This window comes from Rutidosis leptorrhynchoides, chromosome 2 (genome assembly GCF_046630445.1).
Source record: "Rutidosis leptorrhynchoides isolate AG116_Rl617_1_P2 chromosome 2, CSIRO_AGI_Rlap_v1, whole genome shotgun sequence".
In the NCBI taxonomy this organism is placed as follows: Eukaryota; Viridiplantae; Streptophyta; class Magnoliopsida; order Asterales; family Asteraceae; genus Rutidosis; species Rutidosis leptorrhynchoides.
The window spans coordinates 558,283,183-558,307,024 of record NC_092334.1 but is presented as its reverse complement, the minus strand read 5'-3'; the positions used below and the strand labels follow the sequence as shown (position 1 = coordinate 558,307,024).

Sequence of the window (23,842 nt, the reverse complement as noted above, 5' to 3'; positions counted from 1 at the left end):
GAGAGGTCAAGAATCTGTGCATATCAGTTCTTGTGAATCCTCTGGTACTGATCACACCATTGATGATTATCAAGATCAAACTGGTCCAGATCATGGTACTCATATAGATGATGACACAGCAACACCAATGATGGACCCTCATGACAACAATCCCAGTACTTCTACTCAGAGTACTAATAATGAACATACTGAGGGAAATGATGTTTAAGTTCCACTTGACACTAACTTGAGAAGGTCCACTAGAGAATCTCTTTTACCAAAACACTTGGGTGATTATCATTTAACTGGCAAAGTTAAATATGGCATTGAAAGGTATCTTAATTGTGGAAAATTAAGTAATAAAAATCTTGCTTTTACTGTTTCATTAAATAAAAACATTGAACCTAAATCCTATCATGAAGCTTGTGTCAATCAAGTCTGGAATGATGCAGTGAATGCTGAAATGGAAGCTTTGCATATAAATCAAACATGGATTTTAACTGATCTTCCTCCTAATAGAAAGCCTATAGGCTGCAAATGGATTTATAGAATAAAATACAAATCTAATGGAGAGATAGAGAGATATAAAGCTAGATTAGTAGCTAAAGGATTTAGTCAAACTGAAGGTGTTGACTATGATGAGACTTTCTCACCTGTTGTGAAGATGGTCACTGTTAGATGTGTTCTTACACTTGCTGTTAACAATGGGTGGTTATTACATCAATTAGATATTAATAATGCCTTTCTTTATGGTGACCTTGATGAAGAGGTTTATATGTATTTACCTCTGGGTATTTTGACAAAAATGATAAAAGGGTTTGCAAATTAACTAAGTCTTTATATGGGTTAAAACAGGCCCCCAGAAAATGGAATGAAAAGCTTTCAAATTGTTTAAGTGAAAATGGTTTTGTTCAGTCTAAGTCTGATACATCTATGTATATTAAAACTAAAGATGACATCTTTGTTGTGTTGTTAGTATATGTAGATGATATTGTGTTAACTGGTAACAATATAAAAGAAATCAAATCTGTTAAAGCTTTTCTAAGCTCCAAATTTATGATTAAAGACTTAGGCTTACTGAAATATTTTCTTGGAATTGAAGTCACTAATACAGATGAAGGTTTGAATCTATCTCAAAGAAAATATTGTCTTGAGTTAATTAATGAGTTTGGTTTATTGGCTGCAAAACCTGTTAACACTCCTATTGATGTTAATGTGTCATCTTATAAAGGGGAAAATGAAGATATCATTAAAAACATGTCTGTATATCAAAAATTAGTTGGTAAATTAATTTATATGACTGTGACAAGGCCTGATATTAGTTATGTTGTCCATGTGTTGAGTCAATTTATGCATGCTCCTGCTGTTTCACATTTAAAAATAGCTTTTAGAGTATTGAAGTACTTGAAGGGCTGCCCAGGTAAGGGTATTTCTATCAACAAAGGTATGAAAAATTTTGATATTACTGCATTTGTTGACTCTGATTGGGGCAAAAACTTATTGGCTAGAAAATCAATTATTGGCTTTTGCATTTTTTTAGGAGATTCTTTAATCTCTTGGAAAATCAAAAGACAACCAATTGTTTCAAGGTCCTCTGCAGAAGCAGAGTATAGAGCAATGGGTGCAGCCACTTGTGAATTAATCTGGATTTTAAAACTTCTAACTGAACTGAAACTTAAAAATTTAATTCCAATAAAAATGTTTTGAGATAATTCTCCAATCCTGTTTTACATGAGAAGACAAAACATTTTGATATTGATTGGCATTATGTTAGAGAAAAGGCTTCAAGCGGTGTTATTAAAATTGGAAAAATTAACTCTAATCTAAATACTGCAGACTTGTTTACGAAGGGGTTAACTTCAGCTCAACATAATCTTTTTTGTAATAATCTTAATTTGAAAGATGTATTTACAAATTAGATTGAGGGGGAGTGTTGAAAGTCATGTTTATTTTTTCAATCTCATTTGTAACTTGTTTTAGTTTGTGCAGATTTGTAGATGAAAGTGTAGAATTATTGATATTGGACTTAAAGCTTTGGGCTTCCGTTTTAGATTAAAGCTTATTGGAATTAAGGCCTTTTGGGCTTAAAGCTATGGTTTATCAAGGGAAAAGTCCAAGATTGGTGCCCAAGTAATTCAAGAAGTATAAAAGCCCTTATCAAGAGCAGATGACTTAATTCAGTCATTCTTTATACATTCAAAACACACACACATGCATCTGCTGTTCGTGATCTTACAATTAGGGTTTTCATATTATCTTTGTATTGTGAAGATTCAATCATCTTGAATCTATTCTGCAATCAAGCTATTCATTTTTGTGTGTAATCTCAACAATTGTTCAACATAATTTGAACAATTGGTTATTGTGTATTTGACAGATTCATAGTTTTAATATAATTTGTTGAAGTGTTTGTTCTTAGATCTGGTGATCAGATTGCTATTTTGTACACTTCTTTCAATGTGGCTCCGCCCCTCAATTGGTTTAAAAAAGTTAAGAGCTATTGTCATGAGATTGCAACTAACACTGTATTCTCTAGTTATTTTTAGTACAAACAGGATATGAAAAGAAACAAAACTAATGTGTACTAAATTAAATCTATATCTATATCTATACTAAAAAGAGTGGGAACTCACGTCGTTTTTGGCTCCACCAGTTTCTCAAACGACAATATCCAACAAACTTACAAAAACACCCCCAAACAATATTAAACATGTCAACTTCTCAGGGGTACAAAATGTAAAGTTAATATTTTACTTAAAAAACTTGAAAAAATTACGCCGTTGGTCACTCATGTTTGTCATATATTTCACATTAGCCACTAATGTTAACTTTGGACGCGGTTGGTCACCCAACTATGCACATGTTTTGTGGTTAGTTACTCGTTTTGACCAACGTTAAACTAATCCGTTAAAGTTGATCATGTGCCTTGCACGTGAGGGTATTTGTCATTTTATCCAATCCATCCCTTCATTTCATCATCTTCATTAACATCTTCAAGAACACCCCCTTAAAAACACCTTTATCACTAATAATTTCAAAAACACCTTCATCACTACAAAATCAAACACCTAAATTAATAAACACCTAAATAAACAAGCGCGTTTGCTGCTAATCACATGTTACCCCCACTATCATCAAATTTTTTTATTCCTCAACTCAAAGTAACATACACATCTAACCCAACCTTTCATCATTTGCATTTCATCTTCACTTCATTTTCATCACCATCAAAATCAAGCAGCAGAAACAAAAATCCATACATATAGATCCAAACAAAATTCATATTCATACCTTCAATGGACAAAATTCATACATCAAAATCAAGCAGCGTCTCAACAATATTCACACCTTCAAATTTTTTATTCACAAAATACAAGTAATACATATAGATCCAAACACATATACAAACTCATGATTTCAATCATCTATGTAAAGAAATTAACAAAGCTAAAGATAAAACTGAAATGTCCCATTCATATTGATTATAAACGTTCCATATTAATTGATTTCGTTGCGAGGTTTTGACTTCTATATGAGACGTTTTTCAAATACTGCATTCGTTTTTAAAACACATCATAACCTTTATTTTATCAACAAGGTTAAAAGGACACCACTTAGATTATCCAGAAATGATAATCTAAAAATATCACACTTACACACTACCAATACATATTGGTTTACAATATTAATATGTTACAACAAAGTAAATCTCGAATGCAGTTTTAAACCATATTATACAAGCATGCTGACACCAAATCTTGTCCATATTTTAGCATGCAACAGCTGAAGCTCTTAATAATCACCTGAGAATAAACATGCTTTAAACGTCAACAAAAAATGTTGGTGAGTTATAGGTTTAACCTATATATTTATCAAATCGTAATAATAGACCACAAGATTTCATATTTCACTATACATCCCATACATAGAGATAAAAATCATTCATATGATGAACACCTGATAATCGACATTAACAAGATGCATATAAGAATATCCCCTATCATTTCGGGAAATTCTTCGGACATGATAAAAACGAATTCGAAGTACTAAAGCATCCGGTACTTTGGATGGGGTTCGTTAGGCCCAATAGATCTATCTTTAGGATTCGCGTCAATTAGTACATCGGTTTACTAATTCTTAGGCTACCAAGCAAAAGGGGCATATTCGGCTTCGATCATTCACCCATATAATGTACTTTCATTTACGTGTGTCTATTTCGTAAAACATTTATAAAACTGCATGTATTCTCATCCCAAAATATTAGATTTTAAAAGTGAGACTATAACTCACTTTCACAGATTTTTACTTCGTCGGGAAGTAAGACTTGGCCACAGGTCGATTCACGAACCTATAACAAATATGTACATATATATCAAAGTATGTTCAAAATATATATTTACAACATTTTTATTACGTTTTAATGATTTGAGTTTATTAAGTCAGCTGTCCTCGTTAGTAACCTACAACTAGTTGTCCACGGTTAGATGTACAGAAATAAATTGATATATATTATCTTGAATCAATCCATGACCCAGTGTATACACGTCTCAGGCTAGATCACAACTCAAAGTATATATATTTTTGGAATCAACCTCAACCCTGTATAGCTAACTCAAACATTACTGCATATAGAGTGTCTATGGTTGTTCCAAATAATATATATACATGGGTCGATATGATATGTCAAAACATTTGTATACGTGTCTATGGTATCCCAAGATTACATAATATATTAGAATATATGTATTATATAATATAAGTTAGCTAGGATATGAGTAATATAGATTTGTTACCAATTTTCACGTAGCTACAACAAGTAAAATTATCCAATCTTGCTTTACCCATAACTTCTTCGTTTTAAATCCGTTTTGAGTGATTCAAGTTGCTATGGTTTCATATTGAACTTAAGTTTATGAATCTAAACAGAAAAACTATAAGTTTATAGTCATATGTATAGATTACAAGTCATTTTTGTAAAGGTAGTCATTTTAGTCGAAATAGCGACGTCTAGATGACCATTTTGGAAAACATACTTCCACTTTGAGTTTAACCATGATTTTTGGATATAGTTTCATGTTCATAAGAAAAATAATTTTCTCAAAAGAACAACTTTTAAATCAAAGTTTATCATAGTTTTTAATTAACTAACCCAAAAAACAGCCCGCGGTGTTACTACGACGGCGTATATCCGGTTTTACGATGTTTTTGGTGTTTTCAGGTTTTAAATCATTAAGTTAGCATATCATATAGATATAGAACATGTGTTTAGTTGATTTTAAAAGTCAAGTTAGAAGGATTAACTTTTGTTTGCGAACAAGTTTAGAATTAACTAAACTATGTTCTAGTGATTACAAGTTTAAACCTTCGAATAAGGTAGTTTTATATATATGAATCGAATGATGTTATGAACATTATTACCACTTCAGGTTTTGTGGATAAACCTACTGGAAATGAAAAAAATAGATCTAGCTTCAAAGGATCCTTGGATGGCTTGAAAGTTCTTGAAGTAGAATCATGACACGAAAACAAGTTCAAGTAAGATTTCCACTCGCAATAAGATTGTTAAAGTTATAGAAATTGAATCAAAGTTTGAATATGAGTATTACCTTGTATTAGAAAGATATCTTACTGTAAATAAGAAATATTTCTTGAGGTTGGATGATCACTCAAAGTGGATTTGCAAGATTGGAAGTAAGCTAGCAAACTTGGAAGTGTTGTTGGTGTGTTCTTGAGTAGTTATTTTATAACTTGGTTTATGTATGGATTTATGAACTAGATTGAGCTAGATTTTGATGAAGATGATGAAGAACACTTAGAATAATGGAAGAACACTTGAGAGAGAGTAGTTTGATGCATGTAAGTTGCAAATGAAAGTGTGTATGTGTGTGTTCATTCACGTGAATTATGGTGTCACCATATAGGCTCCATTAGTTTGTTATTTTGTGAGATATTTCATGCTGGATGTTAAATGATGGTTCCCATATGGTTAGGTGACTTACATGGGCTGCTAAGAGCTGATCATTGGAGTGTATATACTAATAGTAAATACATTTAGAAGCTGTGTATTGTACGAGTACAAATACGAGTGCATACGAGTAGAATTGTTGATGAAAATGAATGAGGATGTAATTGTAAGTATTTTTGTTAAGTAGAAGTACTTTGATAAGTGTCTTGAATTCTTTCAAAAGTGTATGAATACATATTAAAACACTACATGTGTATACATTTTAACTGAGTCGTTAAGTCATCGTTAGTCGTTGTTGGAGCTAATCGGTTTGTGTATCCCACATCGGATATGGAAAGAACTAAATGTGCATATATAAGTCTATGAGAACCTCCCTCTATCACCAATTGGTTTTAGAGTAATGTGGAACTCATGAGCTTATATGTTGTACATGGTAGTGGACCTGAAATCGATCCTACAAATGGTATCAGAGCAGGTGGCAGGGGTGTAATCATTGTGGCAGCGGCGGTTCATATTGGGGTGACTGTGGACGTGACCAGGGGAAGAGGTCGGGTGTCCGGGAAAAGTCGGGATGTAAATGAACGGGTTCGAGGTAGAAAGCTACGTTATATGATACGAGTGCATGAACAAACAGATTAAAGGGGTGATTGTTGGAGCTAATCGGTTTGTGTATCCCACATCGGATATGGAAAGAACTAAATGTGCATATATAAGTCCATGAGAACCTTCCTCTATCACCAATTGGTTTTAAAGTAATGTGGAACTCACGAGCTTATATGTTGTACATGGTGGTGGACCTAAAATCGATCCTACAGTCGTTACATGTAAGTGTTGTTTTGAAACCTTTAGGTTAACGATCTTGTTAAATGTTGTTAACCCATTATTTATTATATATAAAGAGATGTTAAATTATTACATTATCATGATATTATTATATATTAATATATCATAGTATGATATATATATAGTTAAATGTTGTTACAACGATAATCGTTACATATATGTCTCGTTTCGAAATCATTAAGTTAGTAGTCTTGTTTTTACATATGTAGTTCATTGTTTAATACACTTAATGACATGTTTACTTATCATTTATCATGATTAAACATAGTGTATCAATATCTTAATATGATTCATATGTATTTAGTAAGACGTTGTTATAACGATAATCGTTATATATATCGTTTTCGAGTTTCTTAATTCAATAGTCTCATTTTTATGTATATAACTCATTGTTAAAATACCTAATGAGATATATACTTATCATAATATCATGTTAACTATATATATATATATCCATATATATGTCATCATAAAGTTTTTACAAGTTTTAACGTTCGTGAATCACCGGTCAACTTGGGTGGTCAATTGTCTATATGAAACCTATTTCATTTAAACAAGTTTTAACAAGTTTGATTGCTTAACATGTTGGAAATACTTAATCATGTAAATAACAATTTCATTTAATATATATATACATGGAAAAGTTCGGGTCACTACAGTACCTACCCGTTAAATAAATTTCGTCCCGAAATTTTAAGCAGTTGAAGGTGTTGATGTATTATAAATTTCGTTCTTGTATTATCTCCGGACCCGTAATCTGTCTATCCCCCACTTCACTCCAACAAATCGGAGACCTGCACTTTCTACCATAAAGTGATTCAAACGGCGCCATCTCAATGCTTGAATGGTAGCTGTTATTGTAGGAAAATTCTGCTAACAGAAGGTGTCGATCCCAACTGTTTCCGAAATCAATAACACATGCTCGTAGCACGTCTTCAAGCGTTTGTATCGTCCTTTCGCTCTGCCCATCAGTTTGTGGATGATAGGCAGTACTCATGTCTAGAAGAGTTCCTAATGCTTGCTGTAATGTCTACCAGAATCTTGAAATAAATCTGCCATCCCTATCAGAGATAATAGAGATTGGTATTCCATGTCTGGAGACGACTTCCTTCAAATACAGTCGTGCTAACTTCTCCATCTTGTCATCTTCTCTTATTGGTAGAAAGTGTGCTGATTTGGTAAGATGATCAACTATTACCCAAATAGTATCAAAACCACTTGCAGTCTTTGGTAATTTAGTGATGAAATCCATGGTAATGTTTTTCCATTTCCATTCTGGGATTTCGGGTTGTTGAAGTAGACCTGATGGTTTCTGATGCTCAGCTTTGACCTTAGAACACGTCAAACATTCTCCTACGTATTTAGCAACATCGGCTTTCTTACTCGGCCACCAAAAATGTTTCTTGAGATCCTTGTACATCTTTCCCGTTCCAGGATGTATTGAGTATCTGGTTTTATGAGCTTCTCTAAGTACCATTTCTCTCATATCTCCAAATTTTGGTACCCAAATTCTTTCAGCCCTATACCGGGTTCCGTCTTCCCGAATATTAAGATGCTTCTTCGATCCTTTGGGTATTTCATCCTTTAAGTTTCCCTCTTTTAAAACTCCTTGTTGCGCCTCCTTTATTTGAGTAGTAAGGTTAGTGTGAATTATTATATTCATAGCTTTTACACGAATGGGTTCTCTGTCCTTTCTGCTCAAGGCGTCGGCTACCACATTTGCCTTCCTCGGGTGGTAACGAATCTCAAAGTCGTAATCATTCAACAATTCAATCCACCTGCGCTGCCTCATGTTCAGTTGTTTCTAATTAAATATGTGTTGAAGACTTTTGTGGTCGGTATATATAATACTTTTGACCCCATATTAGTAGTGCCTCCAAGTCTTTAATGTAAAAACAACCGTGCCTAATTTCAAATCATGCGTCGTATAATTCTGCTCGTGAATCTTCAATTGTCTAGACGCATAAGCAATTACTTTCGTTCGTTGCATTAATACTCAACTGAGACCTTGCTTTGAGGCGTCACAATATATCACAAAATCATCATTCCCTTCAGGTAATGACAATATAGGTGCCATAGTAAACTTTTTCTTTAACAATTGAAACGCTTTCTCTTGTTCATCCTTCCATTCAAATTTCTTCCCTTTATGCGTTAATGCAGTCAAGGGTTTTGCTATTTTGGAAAAATCTTGGATGAATCTCCTGTAATAACTAGCTAGCCCTAAAAATTGGCGTATGTGTTTCGGAGTTTTCGGGGTTTCTCACTTTTCAAAGGTTTCAATCTTTGCTGGATCCACCTGAATACCTTCTGTGTTCACTATATGACCGAGGAATTGAACTTCTTCCAACCAAAATGCACACTTTGAAAACTTAGCGTACAGTTTTTCTTTCCTTAACAACTCTAGCACTTTTCTCAAATGTTCTTCGTGCTCTTGGTCATTCTTTGAGTAAATAAGTATGTCATCGATGAAAACAATGACAAACTTGTCAAGGTATGGTCCACACACTCGGTTCATGAGGTTCATGAACACAGCTGGTGCGTTAGTCAACCCAAACGGCATAACCATAAACTCGTAATGACCGTAACGCGTCCTAAAAGCAGTCTTTGGAATATCATCCTCCTTCACCCGCATTTGATGATACCCAGAACGTAAATCAATCTTCGAATAAACTGACGAGCCTTGTAGTTGATCAAATAAGTCGTCGTTTCTCGGTAGTGGGTAGCGGTTCTTGATGGTAAGTTTGTTCAACTCTCGGTAGTCGATACACAACCTAAATGTACCATCCTTCTTCTTGACAAACAAAACAGGAGCTCCCCACGGTGATGTGCTTGGTCAAATGAAACCACGTTCTAAAAGTTCCTGTAACTGACTTTGTAATTCTTTCATTTCACTGGGTGCGAGTCTGTATGGAGCACGAGCTATTGGTGTAGCTCCTGGTACAAGGTCTATTTGAAATTCAATGGATCGATGTAGGGGTAATCCTGGTAATTCTTTCAGAAATACATCGGGAAATTCTTTTGCGACGGGAACATCACTGATGTTCTTTTCTTCAGGCTTAACTTCCTCGATGTGTGCTAGAATGACGTAACAACCTTTTCTTATTAGTTTTTGCGCCTTTAAACTACTAATAAGATTTAATTTCGCGTTGTTCTTTTCTCCGTACACCATTAAAGGTTTTCCTTTTTCACGCATAATGCGAATAGCATTTTTGTAACAAACGACCTCTGCTCTCACCTTTTTCAACCAGTCCATGCCAATTATTACATCAAAACTCCCTAACTCGACTGGTATTAAATCAATCTTAAACGTTTCATCACCCAGTTTAATTTCTCTATCCCGACATATATTATCTGCTGAAATTAATTTATCATTTGCTGATTCGAGTAAAAATTTACTATCCAAAGGCCTCAATGGGCAACTTAATTTAGCACAAAAATCTCTACTCATATAGCTTCTATCCGCACCCGAATTAAATAAAACATAAGCAGATTTATCGTCAATAAAAAATGTACCCGTAACAAGCTTCGGGTCTTCCTGTGCTTCTGCCACATTAATATTGAAAACTCTTCCGCAGCCCTGCCCATTAGTATTCCCTTGTTTTGGGCAATTTCTAATAATGTGGCCTGGTTTTCCACATTTATAACAAACAGCGTTGGTATTACTTGCTCCGACACTATTCGTTCCAGCATTACTTGTTTCGACACTATTTGTTCCTTTAATTCTGTAAAACCTTGGTACGTAAAACTCACACTTTGTCGCGCTATGACCATTTCTTTTACACCTGTTGCAAAATGTCGTGCAAAACCCCGGGTGATTTTCTTCACACCTATGACATGACTGATTTTGGTTTTTGTTGCCGTTGTTGTTATTGAAGTTGTTGCTGGGATTGTTATTGTTATTGAAACGGTTGTTGTAGTTGTTGTTGTTGTTGGGACGTTTGTTGTAATTATTGTTAGGATTGCGGTTATTGTTGCGATTGTTGTTGCGGTTGTTTGGATAGTTGTTGCGATTGTGGTTGTAATTTTTATTGTTGTTGTACTGGTGACTCTTGTCACCGTTTTCCTCCCACTTCCTCTTGAGTTGTTTTGTGTTGGCTTCTTCGGCCGCCTGCTCTTTAATTCTTCCCTCAATCTGATTTATGAGTTTATGAGCCATTCGACTTGCCTTTTGTATGGAAGCGGGCTCGTGTGAACTCACATCTTCTTGAATCCTTACTGGTAACCCTTTTATAAACACGTCGATCTTCTCTTCTTCATCTTCGAACGTTCCCGGACATAATAGGCACAACTCTGTGAATCGTCGTTCATATGTGGTAATGTCAAACCCTTGTGTTTGTAACTCTCTAAGTTCTAACTTGAGCTTATTGACTTCGTTCCTAGGACGGTACTGCTCGTTCATCAATTGCTTGAATGCCAACCACGGTAATGCGTAAGCAGCATTTTGTCCTACCTGTTCAAGATAGGTGTTCCACCACGTTAACGCAGTACCTGTAAAGGTATGCGTACCGTACTTAACTTTGTCCTCTTCAGTACACTTACTTATGGCAAACACCGATTCGACCTTCTCGGTCCACCATTTCAATCCAATTGGTCCTTCGGTTCCATCAAATTCCAAAGGTTTGCAGGCAGTGAATTCTTTGTAGGAGCATCCTACACGATTTCTTGTAGAATTTGTTCCACTGCTAGATCCAGAGTTATTGTTTTTTTGCATCGCATCCTGTACTGCGGCTATGTTTGCAGCAAGGAAAACACGGAAGTCTTCCTCACTCATGTTCAAATTCTGACGAGTCGTCGGTGCCATTTCCTTCAAAAATAGCCCAAAATAATTAAGTTAATCATATAGAATTTTAAGAGTAGTCAATAGTATTTCGTAGCATAGTATGAACTCATTTATAAAAGTTTTTTCTTCATATTAGCGTTTTATAGTTTTAATTCGGATAGTACCTACCCGTTAAGTTCATACTTAGTAGCTAATATACAATTCAACTACTACAATTCTATATGAAAAAACTGATTATACTAATATTTCGCATTCAAACTTTTATACAAAGATTTACAAACTTACAATACCGCTATTATACATATAGCATGAAATATAGCACACAATCACTATTATACAAAATAGTTGTGACAACAATCCTAGTTAATACGCAAGTTGTTCAGCAAAGGCAATAAAAACACGTAATTCATAAGTCCAGAAACAAGTCATGCATTCTGGTTTTACTAAGACGACTTCCCATCCTTGGTCTTGTGGAAAGTAACCGTTATGACCATTGGCTAGGCAACATGTTGTAATGTCGTCAAAAGAACGAGGGTTTCGTAATGTCCAACAACCCATAATAATCTAAAAACCTTGTTTCTCACCCTAACTACTGGATCCGTCACTTGTGGGAAGGTTTTATTTAAAAGTTGTAATCCGATGTTTTTTTTCTCACTTTGGTAAGAAGCGAACATCACTAACCCGTAAGCATAACATGCTTCTTTATGTTGCATGTTAGTAGCTCTTTCTAACTCACGAAATCCTATGTTGGGATATGTTGAGTCAAAATAGGTTCTTAACTCGTAGCGTAAAATTGCATTTGGGTTCCCCGCATTTAACGCTTTAAAAAAAACACGGTGTAACTTACAGTCTCCCCAATGTGATATACCCCACCTATCAAAGGAAAGCCTTTTATAAACTAAGGCATTTCTGGAAAGTCTTTCAAATGTTTGACAAGTTAATTTTGCCATAACTAATTGTGCTGATGAATTCTGACCGACTCTAGAAAGATTTCCTCAATCATATCCTCTGGTAGGTCTTCTAAAATATTCAGTTGTCTACTCTTAACGTCCATTTTGTTTTTATACTGTAAAATAGACAAGGATTAGATTCGTAAAAGATAATTAACAAACAATGCAAGCAATTTTTACATAGAACATAAAAGTACAAGCACACTATAATACGTATAATACATAACATGATTACAACCCTCTAATCTGAATCACTGATTTCTTCTTCTTCGGACTTGGTTCGTTTTCCTAATTTTCTAGGGATATATGGTGTTCCTCTAATACGAGCCGTCGTTTTCCACAAAGGTTTAGAAAAACTTGGTGGTTTAGAGGTTCCCGGGTTATTGTTACATTTTAGGAAATACGGATGTTGCCGATACATATAAAGTTCATCGGGGTTGGAATCAGGTTTCTCTATTTTTATACCTTTTCCCTTATTATTTTCTTTTGTTTTATTAAATTGGGTCGAGGTAATTTCTATAACATCATCGGAATCCTCATCGGGATCCGATTCATCGGAAAATTGGTAATCTTCCCAATATTTTGCTTCCTCGGCGGAAACACCATTGACCATTTTTAACTTTGGTCCGTTGGTTGAGGATTTTCTTTTATTTAATTGATTTACTGTAGGTATCAATATTTCTTCCTTCGGAACCTCTTCTTCTTCCGGTTCCTCCTCTTCCGGTTCCTCCTCTTCCGGTTCCTCTTCGGGAATTTGTGAATCTTCCCAAAATATATTCGACTCTTCATTATTATTAGGTGAGTCGATGGGATTTGTACTAGAGGTAGACATCTATCACACAATATCAAACACGTTAAGAGATTAATATATCACATAATATTTACATGTTACAATTTGTAGCTTCCAACAAAAAATATTAAGCAATCATTTTTAAAGAAACATGGTCGATGTCTAGACTCACTAATGCATTAGACACACTAATGCAAATTTTCTAGTTCTCTAAGACCAACGCTCGCATACCAACTGAAATGTCCCGTTCATATTAATTATAAATGTTCCATATTTATTGATTTCGTTGCGAGGTTTTGACCTCTATATGAGATGTTTTTCAAAGACTGCATTCGTTTTTAAAACACACCATAACCTTTATTTTATCGACAAGGTTAAAAGGACACCACTTAGATTATCCAGAAATGATAATCTAAAAATATCACACTTACACACTACCAATACATATTGGTTTACAATATTAATTTGTTACAACAAAGTAAATCTCGAATGCAGTTTTAAACAATATTATACAAGCATGCTGACACCAAATATTGTCCATATTTTAGCATGCAACAGTAGAAGCTCTTAATAATCACCTGAGAATAAACATGCTTTAAACGTCAACAAAAAATGTTGGTGAGTTATAGGTTTAACCTATATATTTATCAAATCGTAATAATAGACCACAAGATTTCATATTTCACTATACATCCCATACATAGAGATAAAAATCATTCATATGGTGAACACCTGATAATCGACATTAACAAGATGCATATAAGAATATCCCCTATCATTCCGGGAAATTCTTCGGACATGATAAAAACGAATTCGAAGTACTAAAGCATCCGGTACTTTGGATGGGGTTCGTTAGGCCCAATAGATCTATCTTTAGGATTGGCGTCAATTAGTAGATCGGTTTACTAATTCTTAGGCTACCAAGCAAAAGGGGCATATTCGGCTTCGATCATTCACCCATATAATGTAGTTTCATTTACGTGTGTCTATTTCGTATAACATTTATAAAACTGCATGTATTCTCATCCCAAAATATTAGATTTTAAAAGTGAGACTATAACTCACTTTCACAGATTTTTACTTCGTCGGGAAGTAAGACTTGGCCACTGGTCGATTCACTAACATATAACAAATATGTACATATATATCAAAGTATGTTCAAAATATATATTTACAACATTTTTATTACATTTTAATGATTTGAGTTTATTAAGTCAGCTGTCCTCGTTAGTAACCTACAACTAGTTTTCCACGGTTAGATGTACAGAAATAAATTGATATATATTATCTTGAATCAATCCACGACCCAGTGTATACATGTCTCAGGCTAGATCACAACTCAAAGTATATATATTTTTGGAATCAACCTCAACCCTGTATAGCTAACTCAAACATTACTGCATATAGAGTGTCTATGGTTGTTCCAAATAATATATATACATGGGTCGATATGATATGTCAAAACATTTGTATACGTGTGTATGGTATCCCAAAATTACATAATATATTAGAATATATGTATTATATAATATAAGTTAGCTAGGATATGATTAATATAGATTTGTTACCAATTTTCACGTAGCTACAACAAGTAAAATTATCCAATCTTGCTTTACCCATAACTTCTTCGTTTTAAATCCGTTTTGAGTGATTCAAGTTGCTATGGTTTCATATTGAACTTAAGTTTATGAATCTAAATAGAAAAAGTATAAGTTTATAGTCGGATATATAGATTACAAGTCGTTTTTGTAAAGGTAGTCATTTCAGTCGAAATAACGACGTCTAGATGACCATTTTGGAAAACATACTTCCACTTTGAGTTTAACCATGATTTTTGGATATAGTTTCATGTTCATAAGAAAAATCATTTTCCCAGAAGAACAACTTTTAAATCAAAGTTTATCATATTTTTAATTAACTAACCCAAAAACAGTCCGCGGTGTTACTACGACGGCGTATATCCGGTTTTACGGTGTTTTTCGTGTTTTTAGGTTTTAAATCATTAAGTTAGCATATCATATAGATATAGAACATGTGTTTAGTTGATTTTAAATGTCAAGTTAGAAGGATTAACTTTTCTTTGCGAATAAGTTTAGAATTAACTAAACTATGTTTAAGTGATTACAAGTTTAAACCTTCGAATAAGGTAGTTTTATATATATGAATCGAATGATGTTATGAACATTATTACTACCTCAGGTTCTGTGGATAAACCTACTGGAAATGAGAAAAATAGATCTAGCTTTATAGGGTCCTTGGATGGCTTGAAAGTTCGTGAAGTAGAATCATGACACGAAAACAAGTTCAAGTAAGATTTCCACTCGCAATAAGATTGTTAAAGTTATAGAAATTGAATCAAAGTTTGAATATGAGTATTACTTTGTATTAGAAAGATATCTTATTGTAAATAAGAAAGATTTCTTGAGGTTGGATGATCACTCAAAGTGGATTTGCAAGATTGGAAGTAAGCTAGCAAACTTGGAAGTGTTGTTGGTGTGTTCTTGAGTAGTTGTTTTATAACTTGGTTTATGTATGGATTTATGAACTAGATTGAGCTAGATTTTGATGAAGATGATGAAGAACACTTAGAACAATGGAAGAACACTTGAGAGAGAGTAGTTTGATGCATGTAAGCTGCAAAATGAAAGTGTGTATGTGTGTGTTCATTCACGTGAATTATGGTGTCACCATATAGGCTCCATTAGTTTATTATTTTGTGAGATATTTCATGCTAGATGTTAAATGATGGTTCCCACATGGTTAGGTGACTCACATGGGCTGCTAAGAGCTGATCATTGGAGTGTATATACCAATAGTAAATACATTTAGAAGCTGTGTATTGTACGAGTACAAATATGAGTGCATACAAGTAGAATTGTTGATGAAAATGAATGAAGATGTAATTGTAAGCATTTTTGTTAAGTAGAAGTACTTTGATAAGTGTCTTGAAGTCTTTCAAAAGTGTATGAATACATATTAAAACACTACATGTATATACATTTTAACTGAGTCGTTAAGTCATCGTTAGTCGTTACATGTAAGTGTTGTTTTGAAACCTTTAGGTTAACGATCTTGTTAAATGTTATTAACCCATTATTTATTATATCTAAAGAGATGTTAAATTATTACATTATCATGATATTATGATATATTAATATATCATAGTATGATATATATATAGTTAAATGTTGTTACAACGATAATCGTTACATATATGTCTCGTTTCGAAATCATTAAGTTAGTAGTCTTGTTTTTACATATGTAGTTCATCGTTTAATACACTTAATGACATGTTTACTTATCATTTATCATGATTAAATATAGTGTATCAATATCTTAATATGATTCATATGTATTTAGTAAGACGTTGTTATAACGATAATTGTTATATATATCGTTTTCGAGTTTCTTAATTCAATAGTCTCATTTTTATGTATATAACTCATTGTTAAAATACCTAATGAGATACATACTTATCATAATATCATGTTAACTATATATATATCCATATATATGTCATCATAAAGTTTTTACAAGTTTTAACGTTCGTGAATCACTTGTCAACTTGGGTGGTCAATTGTCTATATGAAACCTATTTCATTTAAACAAGTTTTAACAAGTTTGATTACTTAACATGTTGGAAACACTTAATCATGTAAATAACAATTTCATTTAATATATATATACATGGAAAAGTTTGGGTCACTACAAAAACCTAATTGCAAACCACCACCGCCGTCGCCGTTGTATCCCACACCATTTTCTTTTTCGTTAACAAAAAGCAAACCCTTTATGTGCGAAACCGTTCGTCAATCCAAACAGAAACGCTATCCGTTTGTTAAACCCGTTCATTTTCTTTACCAGATCTAAGAAACCCGTTTGTCAATCCACATGTTTCCGGCGAGATCGGAGGTGTTTGCAGATTCATGCGATTTGACCGTGGGTTTAAATAGCGAGTCCCTCTTTAAACAAAAAATGACGTTAATTACGAGATCTGAGTTTGTTGAAGAATTGATTAGGCATTTTTTTTTTCTTTTAGATCTGGATTTGGTGAAGAACCAAATTAACAACCTTATACACAGATAAAATTTGTAAAGAATAAAGTGAGAAGAAGATTAGTTAAAATGAAAAAGAATACTGAAATGACCATAATACCCTCACGTGCAAGGCACATGATTAACTTTAACGGAATAGTTTAACATCTGTCAGACCGAGTGACCCAACCACGAAACATGTGTATAGTTTGGTGACCAACTGCGTTCAAAATAAACGTTAGTGGCTAATGTGAAATATATGACAAACATGAGTGACCAACAGCGTAATTTTTTCAAAAAACTTAAATAAACTCCACCCAAGTTTTTAACGGACCGTATCTTCCCTCCCGCCGCGAGTTAATTTTTTCCGAAGTCACCGTTCGGCTCGAAATAAGTTTAAGAACACAACGTAACTAACTATACGCTAAACTGACGTTTCTTAAAAAAAACGATAAATATTTCGGGTTATCTTTCATACATACATATACACGTATAATAAACAACTCAAAGTAACTACATCATATCGATGGTTCCGTCCCCCTTTTTAACGCGATATTATTGGCGTTAAAAACGCGCAGGCCATTACGTATACTAGGTACCACCCACATGTATCCAAACACACCAATAGCAACGCGTTTTTAACTCTGTAAACACGCAACGCTACGTTAAATATGAATATGCAACTGAAAGGTCCCGCCGCATTGTAGTGACCCGAACTTTTCCAAACCTTTCTATGATTATATGTTTAATGAAAACTATATTTACATGATTAAATGTTTCCAACATGTTAAGCAATCAAACTTGTTAAGACTTGGTTAATTGAAACAGAAATTTTGTAAACGTCTGATTACCCAGTTTGACCAATGATTCGCGAATGCTATAAGTTGTATATGACATGATGATACATAAATGAATAAATATATATGTTTAACATGATATAATGATCATCAAGTATCTCATTAAAAATAGTAACAATAAGTTATATACTTAAAAAGGAGACTATTGACGTATGAAACTCGAAACGATACATATAACGATTATCGTTATAACCACGTCTTACTAAATATATATGAAGCATATTAATACATTGTTATATTATATATAACATGATAATATGATAATTAAATATATCATTAAGTGTATTAACAATGAACTACATAAGTAAAAACAAGACTACTAACTTAAGGATTTCGAAACGAGACATATATGTAACGATTATCGTTGTAACGACATTTAAATGTATATATCATATTAAGATATATTAATATATCATAATATCATGATAATATAATAATTTAAAATCTTATTTGATATTATAAACTTTGGGTTAACAACATTTAACAAGATCGTTAACCTAAAGGTCTCAAAACAACACTTACATGTAACGACTAACGATGACTTAACGACTCAGTTAAAATGTATATACATGTAGTGTTTTAATATGTATTCATACACTTTTGAAAGACTTCAAGACACTTATCAAAATACTTCTACTTAATAAAAATGCATACAATTACATCCTCGTTCAGTTTCATCAACAATTCTACTCGTATGCACCCGTATTCGTACTAGTACAATACACAGCTTTTAGATGTATGTACTATTGGTATATACACTCCAATTATCAGCTCTTAGCAGCCCATGTGAGTCACCTAACACATGTGAGAACCATAATTTGGAAACTAGCATGAAATATCTCATAAAATTACAAAAATATGAGTAATCATTCATGACTTCTTTACATGAAAACAAAATTACATATCCTTTATATCTAATCCATACATTTTTACCAAAAACACCTACAAACACTTTCATTCTTCAATTTTCTTCATCTAATTGATCTCTCTCAAGTTCTATCTTCAAGTTCTAAGTGTTCTTCATAAATTCCAAAAGTTCTAGTTTCATAAAATCAAGAATACTTCCAAGATTGCAAGTTTACTTCCAAGTTTTCTAAATCCATTCCAAGTAATCATCCAAGATCAAGAAACCTTTGTTACTTATAGTAGGTTATATTTATAATACAAGGTAATAATCATATTCAAACTTTAATTCAATTTCTATAACTATAACAATCTTATTTTGAGTGGAAATCTTACTTGAAATTGTTTTCGTGTCATGATTCTGCTTCAAGAACTTTCAAGCCATCCAAGGATCCTTTGAAGCTAGATCTATTTTTCTCATTTCCAGTAGGTTTATACAAGGAACTTGAGGTAGTAATGATGTTCATAACATCATTCGATTCATACATATAAAGCTATCTTATTCGAAGGTTTAAACTTGTAATCACTAGAACATAGTTTAGTTAATTCTAAACTTGTTCGCAAATAAAAGTTAATCCTTCTTACTTGACATTTAAAATCAACTAAACACATGTTCTATATCTATATGATATGCTAACTTAATGATTTAAAACCCGAAAACACGAAAAACACCGTAAAATCGGATTTACACCGTCGTAGTAACACCGCGGGCTGTTTTGGGTTAGTTAATTAAAAACTATGATAAACTTTGATTTAAAAGTTGTTATTCTGAGAAAATGATTTTTATTATGAACATGAAACTATATCCAAAAATTATGGTTAAACTCAAAGTGGAAGTATGTTTTCTAAAATGGTCATCTAGACGTCGTTCTTTCGACTGAAATGACTACCTTTACAAAAACGACTTGTAACTTATTTTTTCGACTATAAACCTATACTTTTTCTGTTTAGATTCATAAAATAGAGTTCAATATGAAACCATAGCAATTTGATTCACTCAAAACGGATTTAAAATGAAGAAGTTATGGGTAAAACAAGATTGGATAATTTTTCTCATTTTAGCTACGTGAAAATTGGTAACAAATCTATTCCAACCATAACTTAATCAACTTGTATTGTATATTATGTAATCTTGAGATACCATAGACACGTATACAATGTTTCGACCTATCATATCGACACATCTATATATATTTCGGAACAACCATAGACACTCTATATGTGAATGTTGGAGTTAGCTATACAGGGTTGAGGTTGATTCCAAAATATATATAGTTTGAGTTATGATCAATACTGAGATACGTATACACTGGGTCGTGGATTGATTCAAGATAATATTTATCGATTTATTTCTGTACATCTAACTGTGGACAACTAGTTGTAGGTTACTAACGAGGACAACTGACTTAATAAACTTAAAACATCAAAATATATTAAAAGTGTTGTAAATATATTTTGAACATACTTTGATATATATGTATATATTGTTATAGGTTCGTGAATCAACCAGTGGCCAAGTCTTACTTCCCGACAAAATAAAAATCTGTGAAAGTGAGTTATAGTCCCACTTTTAAAATCTAATATTTTTGGGATGAGAATACATGCAGGTTTTATAAATGATTTACAAAATAGACACAAGTACGTGAAACTACATTCTATGGTTGAATTATCGAAATCGAATATGCCCCTTTTTATTAAGTCTGGTAATCTAAGAATTAGGGAACTGACACCCTAATTGACGCGAATCCTAAAGATAGATCTATTGGGCCTAACAAACCCCATCCAAAGTACCGGATGCTTTAGTACTTCGAAATTTATATCATATCCGAAGGGTGTCCCGGAATGATGGGGATATTCTTATATATGCATCTTGTTAATGTCGGTTACCAGGTGTTCACCATATGAATGATTTTTATCTCTATGTATGGGATGTGTATTGAAATATGAAATCTTGTGGTCTATTGTTACGATTTGATATATATAGGTTAAACCTATAACTCACCAACATTTTTGTTGACGTTTAAAGCATGTTTATTCTCAGGTGAATACTAAGAGCTTCCATACTAAAATAAGGACAAGATTTGGAGTCCATGTTTGTATGATATTGTGTAAAAACTGCATTCAAGAAACTGATTTCGATGTAACATATTTGTATTGTAAACCATTATGTAATGGTCGTGTGTAAACAGGATATTTTAGATTATCATTATTTGATAATCTACGTAAAGCTTTTTAAACCTTTATTTATGAAATAAATGTTATGGTTTGTTTTAAAAATGAATGCAGTCTTTGAAAAACGTCTCATATAGAGGTCAAAACCTCACAACGAAATCAATTAATATGGAATGTTTTTAATCAATAAGAACGGGACATTTCACGCATCGCGCCGGCCGATCCGAATCTAGTTTTTACTAAATGTATTACTTGTATGTAAGTAATTTAAAACTTTTTATTCTTAGTTTCTTTATGAGAAATGCTTCCTTCACTAAAAGTTTACAAAAAGATATACACAAAATGACTTGGATCACTAGTATAAGGAGAGAGAAACATGAAGATAAACAAAATTAAATTCTGATTGGTCCATTTTAATAACTATTAAACTTTGTGAACTTTGTTTTGTGAAATGTTAGACCACTCGTATCGGTTCCGTGATTCACAGCCATTGCCACCCGCCCAGCTGCCCTAGAATCACGCCGATACTATCACTGCAGTGATGGTCCGACCTTCGAGCACCCGCCTTCCATTTTGCTATGGGATCGGATGACTTTTTCGATCACGGTTTTCACATTCAAACGGCTATTTTTTTGTTTTGTTTTATCCCGAAACGGCTATATTGATGTTTTGTATTTTTTTTTCTTCCACTTCTAACTCTATATATATACATACTCCACATCCATATTTTACACACTTCATATTAATAAACATACTCCAAACTATTTTACACTTCACAAAATAGATAATATTGATTACGATTTCGAAGAGGTCTTACAAGTAACAAACGCGTACTATCCTTAAAAATAACTAAAACTTCTTAATTTTTTAGATACCGAAGAAGAGGATGAAAATCAAGAACCTATTTCGAGAGCTCCAAGAAGATTTTTTATAGAGATCGGGCTGGTAGGGCTGCACTAATGTGGAATAATTACTTTTCTGACACACCAACATTTCCGGAAGATAAATTCCGAAGACGATTTCGTATAAGCCGTTGACTTTTTAACCGTATATCCGCAGGTATGCTAAGTTTTTCTCAAGAACCTTTACCCTCATACTTTGAATATTTTCATCAAAGACGGGATGCAACCGATTTACTCGGGTTTAATGTTTATCAAAAAATTACATCTGCTATACGACAATTAGCATACGGTGTTACTCCTGATCTTTTTAACGAGTATTTGCATATCGGTGAAACCACATCATATAAGTGTTTAGAAAATTTTTGCAAAAGTGTAATACATTTATTTTCGGCTGACTATTTAAGAAAATCGAATACTCATGATGTTCAACGTTTAATTACAAAACATGAGCAAATACATGGTTTTTCGGGCATGCTCGGTAGTCTAGATTGTATGCATTGGGCTTGGAAGAATTGTCCAGTCTCTTGGAAAGGTCAATACACACGAGGCGATCATCGTCACCCAACAATAATGTTGGAAGCGGTCGCCTCGTATAATTTGTGGATTTGGCACACTTACTTTGGACCAGCTGGTTCTAATAATGATATCATTGTGTTAAACCAATCCGACTTATTCAAAGAGTTACTTGAAGATAGAGCTCCACCATGTAACTATACGGTGAATGATAAACATTTCACAAAAGGCTATTATTTAGCGGATGACATTTATCCGAATTGGGTGACACTTGTGAAATCGTTCAAAAGTACGGTTGAACCTAAAACATCAAAATTCAAAAGGTATCAAGAGGCAGCAAGAAAGGATGTTGAACGAGCATTCGGTGTACTTCAGGGTTGTTTTGCAATCATTAAACATCCTGCAAGGCAATTCTATATCGAGAAAATCCAAAGCATTATCTATACATGCGTGATTTTACACAACATGATAACTGAAGATAATGGTCGACCTTTTTGTGGGTTAAAGGAGGATTATCAGCCCGTTCATCGGGCATTAACAATACGAGAAAGGGTTGAGATGCATTTGCGAATGGACAAAGAACTACGCGATTCTACCATTCATCGTTTCCTTCGAGACATGCTTATCGAACACATTTGGAATTTACCACCTAATGCACGTATTAGACATATCCCACAAGCTGGACCTTCGGCAATTCCCGACCATGTCAATGACAATGACGAAGCAGGACCTTCGGGAACTAATAACCAAGATGAAGAGGAGGACCAAGATGAAGAGGAGGACGAAGACGAAGACGAGTACGAGGATGAAGACGACCAGTAGTTTTATTTTTATTAAATGTAATTTTATATTTCGAATTTTTGTTTGTATTTGTATTATTTATTTGTTTAATAATGTAATGTTTAATTAATAAAAAATAATTTTTAAAAAAATAATTATTTAGTGATGGTACGTCATGGATGTTAGTATTTAGTGGTTGGTTAGTGATGGGAAGAAGGTGCTGATGTGGCGATGATATGACGGTCAGTGATCTCATGACAGTATGTCATGGATAAGAGTAGTCTTAGTGGTTGTAGCTTACTCTTTCTTACTTCTTTCAATTGGGAGGGAGTGCACTAATAAGCTAGTTGTCCCAACTATGACAGGAGTTAGCC

General features: G+C 33.4%; 2 protein-coding genes across 2 annotated transcripts; both read left to right on the top strand.

The window, feature by feature from the left end:
• The first annotated feature begins 299 nt into the window (after positions 1-299).
• LOC139889718 (uncharacterized mitochondrial protein AtMg00810-like) lies at positions 300-1,686 on the top strand. Its single transcript, XM_071872654.1, has 3 exons — positions 300-312; positions 432-748; positions 835-1,686. The coding sequence occupies exons 1-3, from the start codon at positions 300-302 to the stop codon at positions 1,684-1,686; spliced, it is 1,182 nt and encodes a 393-aa protein (XP_071728755.1).
• A 4,669-nt stretch (positions 1,687-6,355) lies between these two features.
• LOC139889717 (protein ALP1-like) lies at positions 6,356-23,510 on the top strand. The gene is made up of 2 exons (XM_071872653.1): positions 6,356-6,536; positions 22,333-23,510. The coding sequence occupies exons 1-2, from the start codon at positions 6,356-6,358 to the stop codon at positions 23,508-23,510; spliced, it is 1,359 nt and encodes a 452-aa protein (XP_071728754.1).
• Positions 23,511-23,842: the final 332 nt, after the last annotated feature.